The sequence below is a fragment of the Archocentrus centrarchus genome, chromosome 6, assembly GCF_007364275.1.
Source record: "Archocentrus centrarchus isolate MPI-CPG fArcCen1 chromosome 6, fArcCen1, whole genome shotgun sequence".
In the NCBI taxonomy this organism is placed as follows: Eukaryota; Metazoa; Chordata; class Actinopteri; order Cichliformes; family Cichlidae; genus Archocentrus; species Archocentrus centrarchus.
Genome location: NC_044351.1, coordinates 4910197 through 4919024, shown reverse-complemented (window position 1 = coordinate 4919024; position 8828 = coordinate 4910197). Strand labels below are relative to the sequence as shown.

Here is an 8828-nt window from a genome sequence, read left to right as displayed (position 1 = left end):
TCCCTTTGGCCGTCCCCTCCAATTGAGAGGGTTAAGCGAAATGTCAAAAAAGTAACTTAAAGGGCCAAATTGTATGTTATTTTTGATGTCAATTCGCGGACCAGAAGGGGGCGGGGCCGGAAGCGGCCCGCAAGTTTGGGCACCCCTGCACTAGGGGCACAGAAAGGACATCCGGTGTGTGCGAGGTATGAGAGCTTTTTACAGTACATATAGTGGGGTATATTTTATTAATCAAATACAATAGGGAACATTTTAGGCCCCAATTCAAGAAGATTGATGTAAAAAAATTAAAGCTGAACAATAACTTCATATCATCAATTGAATCAGTTCCTATTGTAAACTACAGCACAGAACCTTTCTGGTATTTAACACTTGGTTGGCCATCAAAGAACTGCTGCCTTATAATAAACTTGCAATACATCTTATTCAGATTTGCATTTATCACTGTCAAAAGATACACATACAAACCTTACAGTTATACCCTGAATGTCTGAGTTGTTAAAATACACTCAAATTTAGGCAGCCTCTCTAATTTCACCTCCTGAATTCTACAATGACTTCAAACTACTTAAGAATGCAGTAGTAGGTTGTAATAACATGTAATGTGATGCAAAAATTGTAAGTCAAAATAGATAAAAACAGTCTAATAAAAGCATTCATAAAACTGTTTCCACACATATTTGAAAGGATGATATAACAGACTGCTTTATGGGATGCCTTTATGCATTTTTCTAAATACATTTGAGCTTCACAGCTGTCTAAAAGAAAGATCCGTTTCTTTACTTTGTCATGAGGTGCAGGTTCAAAAAGGCCCTGTTGTCCTTGGTGGGTGCATAATAGTTACCCCAGCTGAAAACCTACCTGCCTGCATTCATCACACTAATAACACATTGGTTTTTCAGCCTTTCCATCTGTATCAGCTTAATTCCAGTTCTGCAAATAACGTGGTCCACTGAGAATCTCCTTATGGTAGCTGCCACAGTTCATACTGACTTCATATGAACTGATGTGACAGATTGTGGAGTCCAGTTACTTATGAGTTCTCCATGACACACATCACATTATGTGTATTTTGTGAGTCTTATATGAACATCATATTCATCTGCTTCTGTTTCTACATTCAGCAGCATTCCTGGCAGAGCTCAGATGTTAATGTCCCGTACATCTGTGGGTGTTGCTGAGAGGTCCTCTCCAATTTTCTTAGTTTCCATTGTAACCGAGTGTTGTTGTCCTTGTCTGAGGCTGGTTTCCAGCAAAGACTCAATCTGTTCCTGACATGCCCTCAAACAATCCTGAAAGGTGAGAGGTCAGAGTAATTTAGAATCAGAGATGGTCGTAGTTTAGGTTACAGTCACAATACAGAAAACAGTGATTGGAGATCGCTGAGCGACCAAAATTATTGCAACTGTATGCAATCAACGTGCAGCCCCGTCGCCTTTGAAGTGATCGCTTCAAAGACTGGGGATAAGGTCCCCGTCTTTGAAGCGATCACTTCTGATCGCTTCAAATCTGAGTGTAGTATTTATTAATACTCTTTCTGTGCTGACAGTATTTTGACATTAGTTTGTATTGAAATTAAGTAGCACAGTTTAGCAAATAGTGCTAAATAGATTCTATTGCGCTTGAATGCAAATGTGTGAAGAGGAAAGCATGAGACTGAATATGGAGCATATTAATTTGGCTAACTTTATGTGGGGCTCAGCTCTAAACACTCAGAGGACTGAATGAGCTACAGGACAGAGCCTAAGTTTTGGCACAGCGCTCATAGCTTTGAGCCATCCTACGCACTTGCTCTGATAATATTCCAAGTAAACACACAATTCTAGAAGCAACTATCACACACAATGCAAAATAAGACTAGCTTTTCAATGTTAAATTGAGCACAATTTACAGTGCACATCACAAATATTAGTAACTCAGGTTTGTGTGATTCATTACATTATATCCTCACTTGGAGCAGACGGCTCCTCGGTACAGATTAGTTCCAACGTGTACGGAGACTAATGGTCCACTTTCACCAATCTGTCTGAAAGTGATTGCAGTCAGTCTGAGTTGGACAAAGACAGGTCGCCTCGCACCAGGAATCCTGTACAATTGCCTTACACCCAAAACAGGTCACTCAGAGGTTGAGGGTACTGTATGCTCAACCTCTGGGCGACCAGCTGGTCACCCAAATACTTGGAACCAGAACCAGACAGCAAAAAAAATAAAAATAAAATAAAATAAAAATACATGCAATCACTCGCCAACCACCTTTACTTATTTATTTTTAAATCATGGACCCAGGTTGATAGCCTATTTTTTTCTCTAGTGTGACTGAGGCCTTAGTGAGAGTGAATGTAAGGTGTCTCAGTCGTGCTGTAGACAGATGTACCCACCGGGTCGCTCCTGATGGTCCGAGCTAGCTGCTCTGTCAGTTTGAGAGACATCAAGGCATTGCCCACCATTTTCATCTGTAAGCCCTCCACTGCTGCCACCATGCTGCCTGCTGCCACCATGGATGGGGGGCTGGCTATGAATTTGACATCTAAAGAGTATCATAATACAATTTAAAGTAAATTTGGCATCTTTGAAATGAGGATTTAAACAAAAAAAAAAAAAAAACAACCATTCAAATACATAAATAGATGCCTGAGGAGGATTTCAGTTCTGAGGTAAACACAGAGGCATGCATTGATGGGAACATGTTTCATATATGGAAATTTAATAACATATGCAAGAAATTAGGATGAGGATGGAGACAATTAAAGAGTTAACAAAAACCAAAGATTAAATACAGTTCTAGTTAACCACCGCTGAACAGCTGAGACGTCAGATCAAATGTACTTTGAATTAATTATGCGACCGTTTGGCCTATCGGAAAAATTCAAACGGTTTCTGAAAGCTGAGAAATTGTGCATTGCATCCAACATAGAGATATTACGGCAATGTTTAACAGAAGTCCGCAAACGGCAGCACAACATGAGGGCAACAGGAACTAACACAGATAACTAAACGGAAAACAAAGGCAAACTAAAATCCTAATTCAGAACTTAAATACACAACTCAAAGAAACATAAGGCACACTGGGCAAACGGCCCAGGATCAGGACAACCTCCACCCAAGCTCCTCCTTTCATGCCGTATCTGTTTTTCAAGATTCATTCTATACATTTTAAGCGCTTTGTCTACCTCAAATTCATGGCCAATTCAGACTCACCAAATAACCTAACTTGTGTTTTTGGCCTGTGGGAGGAACAGAAAGCAGGGCTGAGCTGGTCAAGCATCTATCATCCATTAGCTCCCTTGATGGACACATTGCAACTTGAGTGTGTTAAAAACATCGTGATCGTGCTGCAATACACTGCACATTACGGGAGTCAGAGAGCAGTGGAGCAGCAGGCTGCCCAATGGCAACATTGCTTATTTAAATATCAAATATGGGCAATTAGGAATCATTATGTGAAGTTAGGTGTTTAACCCCAACTGAAAATCAGAAGGAAAAGTATCAATTATCTTGGATCAGTTCAGTTAATTTTTTTATTTATATAGTGCCAAATCGCACAAACAGAAGCCTCAAAGCACCCGTGGCAACCAAGTGAGTCAATCTTATGACCAGATAACACACTGCCCAAGGGAAATTTCACTCCTATATATATATAAAGACAGTCATGCATGTGACGTAGCCTCACGCATACCTGTGGCACACAGCGCAACAAAAGTCTGAGCGTGCTTCCTCAGTATGGGCTTGTTCTCTTTCTTGACGGGCAGCTGAGACAGGAAGTGGTCGATGAAGTCAAGAGGGGTTGGTGAAGCCAGGTCCCACTTCAGCTTGTTCAAAACCAGCAGCTCCATCTGCTGTGAGTGGGTGAAGACAAAGAGATGGACAGAAGGGCAGATTCAAAGTGGGTTTCAAAACAGACACAGGGATTAACAGATATGTTGATGGACACTTTCTGGAGATTTGGTGCTTAAAAGTAAGACACTGTAAGAAAGGGGTGACTGAAACCATTAAGTTAACATTCTCAAGGGACCATGAGCTTCTGCAATAAATGTCATGACATTCAGCCAGTTTTCAGAGATAAGCTTTTAATGCAAGGTGAGAAGGGTTATGGGGTTAGTAGAATTATTAGGAGTCATTCTCCAGGGATTAAACTCTACAGCACTCTGGCCCTTAGTTGCTGAGATATCTTGCTGTGAGAGACATCCATGGATGTCAGAATCTTAGCTTCAAAACAGAGACAGGGTTTACTTCAGAATGCCATACCACCAGCTGAGAAGGGGTGATGGAGTTATCAGTGTAGATGCAGAGTTTTTCGGCAGTGAGTGGGATTGTCTCCTTTAGTTTGGATGCCAGGAACATGCAGGCAGCTCCCAATAACTGCAGATGGTTCTTCTTAGTGGGTTCTACTGACAAGATGCGATCCATATAATTCATAGCTAGAGGGAAAACCTCCTCCTCACACTTCTGTTCCTCGCACACCTGTAGTGACAAATCAGTCAACAATACTACCATTAAATACTGCCTTTGTATGTAAAATGTTAGTTACATTAGTTCAGGTCCCAGACAGGCACAGACTCCAGAAAAAACAATATCTATTCTAAATGTTGCCAACGAGTAAAGAAAGCAGATTCTAGATGTAGAGAAAGAAATAATAGAATATAATAGAATTCTGGTACTGGAACTGAGAAGTGGAACTCCAAGTGGTAAGCTTGGATCCATAACATTGGCCACTTGGGCCTGGTGCCAAAAGAAAGCCAATCCCCATACACTCCTTTGTACAAATTATTTGGCATTTTTATTTATATAGCACATTTTATTGTATGTAAGCTTCACCAAGTACAAGTAAAAGTGCAAGTAAAATTCTAATATTTTAGAAGTGTGTTATATGACACTAATTAGCTATGTATGTCTGTCTTGCCAATAAAGGTTATTGGTGAGGTTTACAAATGATTTGAGACATTTTACCTGCTCTAGTGGTTTGAAACAAATACTACTGCTTTAAGAAACAGTCAAAGACTGACAAAGTATTAAATCAGAGAGACCTTTGATGAGGTCATTTACCCACTAAATTCTGCTCATTGCAACATTACTATAGCAATGATTTTTTGCTTTTTGTATTTTTTTTTTTTTTTTTTTTTTTTTTTTACAACAAGGTAACTTACTGCAAAAAGATCATTTGAAAAGCAGTCAGTTATTGTTAATGAGCATGTTTTTTTTTCTAGAAGTAACATATTTGACTACAAAAACATTAATGTAGTCTAATTACTCAGATTAACAGATTTCCTCTACCTACAAAAAAAAAAAAACTCTGGATATTATCCTTTTTAGTTCAGTATTTTTCCCTCCTGAAACATTTAAAAATGTTTTCAATGCAAATAAAACGTATTTTTACATATTCAGCATTCACAACAAAGTCAATTATTAAAATTTTTTAAATTATTAAATTACTAACAACAGAGTTCTAAGCTTTTAAAAAGTCTTAAATGTTTAATTTTGATTTTTGTTTGTTCTTTTCAATTTAGTTTAGTTTCAGGAGGCTTCCACACTGGATTTGCTTGTTTATATTTATTTTTGATTAGTTTATGCGGTTTTAATTGCCATAATAAAAGAGTACATGTCAAGGCCAAAATTTAAAATGCTCAGAACAGATCTTAGAACATGAAACACTAAACTGACCATGCAGACGTCTCATTCCAAGCTTCTGTACCGATTCATCTTCATGCTGATTGTATTGACAAAATTTGCCAATACCAGCAAAAACTAAATATATTTCCTGTATTTTTGTTTCAGATAGTTCTTTAAACACACAGCAGTGTTTAGCCCCCAATCTCAGAATCTTTATTTTTATTTCAGTTACATTTAATTATTTTTAGTTTTTACTAATTTTTTTGTTTCAGTTTAGTTAAAAGACAGTATTACTGATTTAACAGCACTGACGAAAAAAGTTGTAGAATTTTGAAATGGTAACCCAAATGTACATTTGTTCAAATGTTATATTGGCTCACATGGCTATTTTTGTGATATTATTACATAATCCATCCCTGCTAACTGCGCATCTTGAATTGCGCGAAGCTGCGGCCTGAACGGAAAGACCACATTTTAAAGTAATGAGTTACCCCCATCGAACAGTGGCTGAACCACATCACGCACAAAGACGACCAGCACAAGAACGGAACCTCAAAGTGTGCAGCTGTGCCATCAGCTCTATAACCTCTATAAGCTCTATATAAGAGAAACCCGAGGACGCAAACGGCAGGTCTCCGTTCAGGACCGTCACTGAAAGAAAAAAAAAAAATGACTTAAGTTCCTCGCGATCCCCAACACAAAGACAGCGCGTGATCGTCGAGAGTGGCAGCTCGCCACATTTTCCCAAAAAAACATTTCCAGTGTTTTCACATCACTCAGCTGTATATAAAGTCTCTCGCACTCACTGTGCTTTTACTATTATCTATTTTATAAGTAAAATATGCATGTGACCGCATGGAAATTGTGAATGAGCTATCAATGACCGCAGTTGAGGCCACATGCAGCGCTACTTTACCGCATAAAATGTAAAAACATTTATTCAGTTTTCCGTTGTGGCTTTACTTTACATTCTTAACAGGCGACGTTACAAATTGTGGACCTCTGACCTGCTCTAGGTGAACTTTGCTAAGCATTTGATAGCAACTCTGTTACTTTACTGGGAACCGAATACCCAAGGGCATTTAAAAAGCACTGTAAGAAATTTCAAGTGTTTATGGGAAAAATGCATTACTTCGAGTTTTATTTATTTCATTCACCTCCGAAAAAACAATCATTCTGTTGCTCCTTTCAGGAGTGCTGATAGAGTCACAAAAAGTTCACAGTAAAGTTGCAGAGCAGTTGAATTCTGACTTCTGTGAACGTGTTTGTTGCCGTATCGGCTTTAACTCACCTCTAACATCCAAGCAGCCACTATCCTCCTCATGTACGGAGCTATCTCTCTCTGGACACATTTAAAGTAGTTAGGAGCGGGGAGGTACTTCTCTTCTATCCGCAGCAGAGCATGCAGGACCCGGTCAGTCAACAAGTTGGAGTCTCGGTAGGCTCTCGGAATAGCAGGCCCGTCCCCCTCACAGCACCACAGCTGAGGCTCCATACCTCATCGAGCCTGTACCGCTGTGGGTCTGTCCTTTTCGAGTCACTGCTGTGACCAACTAAAACTAGCTATTTCTTAGCTAACACGCAATTATTAGCTGCTACATACTTAGTAGAAACCATTCAAACTGTCCAATTTATTTATATTTGCATATAACCTTCAGTTGCTTGCTGGAATGAAACATGCAAATTAAATCACTTTTTGTTTCCACTAGGTTAGTTTGTACCTTTGCGACTGTTTAAAACTTACTTTCTTTTGTTGGACAAGACAGACCTACAGGACAAACCAGACCAGCAGACTGAGGTAGACTTCTCCCGCATCCTCTCACGCTGTACCCTTTTACTGCCAGACTGCCCCGCGTCAAATCACACAAGACCGCACACACTTCCGACTGTACACTTCACAGTAAAAGCAGCGACTGTCCTTTTTCCGCCAGCGAAGACAACGTCAACGTCAGTTTAGTGTTGGAAATAACGCATTTTACCGTTTATGCTGCTGACTGACATTCATAAACAAGGCGATGTTTTATGAGCTAAACTTGGGTAACTTTACTCTCAACATAAACACGCAGAGCGAGAGAGAGAGACGTGGAAAAATGGAAAATAATTCTTTGATTAATTTTAAAGAAAATTTCACAAAATTTCAAATAACAATAGTTACTTTGCAGTAGTTCATCCATCCATTTTCTTAACCACATTTCAGGGTCACACTTAAAATCCGTGTGGTTTTGTGACAGCCAAATATATCCAAATGCAAGCTGTGATACTTTAGCCCCGTAAATGACAGGAAGTGACAAACTATGTATACTGGAGTTAAATGTAATGTTTACTGTTAACTTGTCAACCTGGCTACAGCACTTAAAAAAAACTGTGGTTCTTGTATTTCTTTGTTTCCTCTAATGATAACTAATATACAAAGGTGGGAAGTAACAAAGTAAAAATACTTTGTTACTGTACTCATGTGTTCACGTATCTGAGTACATCCGTTAGAATTAAAATAGAAGTTAAAATAGAGTTTGAAATCCCTTGTGCTAACATTATTTTAGTCTGATATTAATATGAAATGAGGCTTAATATGACATGAGGTGTTTGGCAATAAGATAACTGGTAGAAATATCCTCCAAAGAGCTACTTTTTACTTTTATCCTTTGAGTACATTTCAGAGTAAAGAAGTTGAATCAGCACTTAAACTTTTACAAGAGTTTTTTTTTTTTTTTTTTAAACACAAGTATCTGTGCTTCTATCCAAGTGATGAATATGTGTACTCTCGCCACCTCTGCTAATATACAGTTACGGCATTACGAGGAGCTTGCCTTATATGTTATTAGAGTATTTATTTTGCATATGGCAATAAATCAAAGAGTCTCTGTCTGTCTGTTCTTCAGCTATCTTGACAACCACTCATCCTATCCTATCCTATCCTGTCCCATCCTATCCTATCCTATCTTATCCATTTCAAATTTAGTAGTTCGTATTTCTTGAAACCAGTAATTTCATGGCAAATGAGGTAATTTGGATGAAAAATCTAATTTGGGGGGTTTCTGTTAGAGGTTGCTGCCACTGCAGTTAGGCATAATTAAAGGCAAACATATATCATGTGATGATGTTGCACTTAAGAAAGTAGTTTAGGTGCTTATGCTTGGTTTATGACCTTACAGATGATCTGACGCTCCTCTGTGACCTTAATAAACTGCCACCGGTTTAGATAACAGTTTATGCATAAATAT

General features: G+C 38.7%; 1 protein-coding gene across 1 annotated transcript; it reads right to left on the bottom strand.

The window, feature by feature from the left end:
• Positions 1-208: 208 nt before the first annotated feature.
• Positions 209-7481, bottom strand: LOC115782348 (G1/S-specific cyclin-D1-like). Its single transcript, XM_030732482.1, has 5 exons — positions 6899-7481; positions 4246-4461; positions 3677-3836; positions 2379-2527; positions 209-1292 (listed from the first exon to the last, which is right to left on the bottom strand). The coding sequence occupies exons 1-5, from the start codon at positions 7100-7102 to the stop codon at positions 1143-1145; spliced, it is 879 nt and encodes a 292-aa protein (XP_030588342.1). The 5' UTR covers positions 7103-7481; the 3' UTR covers positions 209-1142.
• Positions 7482-8828: the final 1347 nt, after the last annotated feature.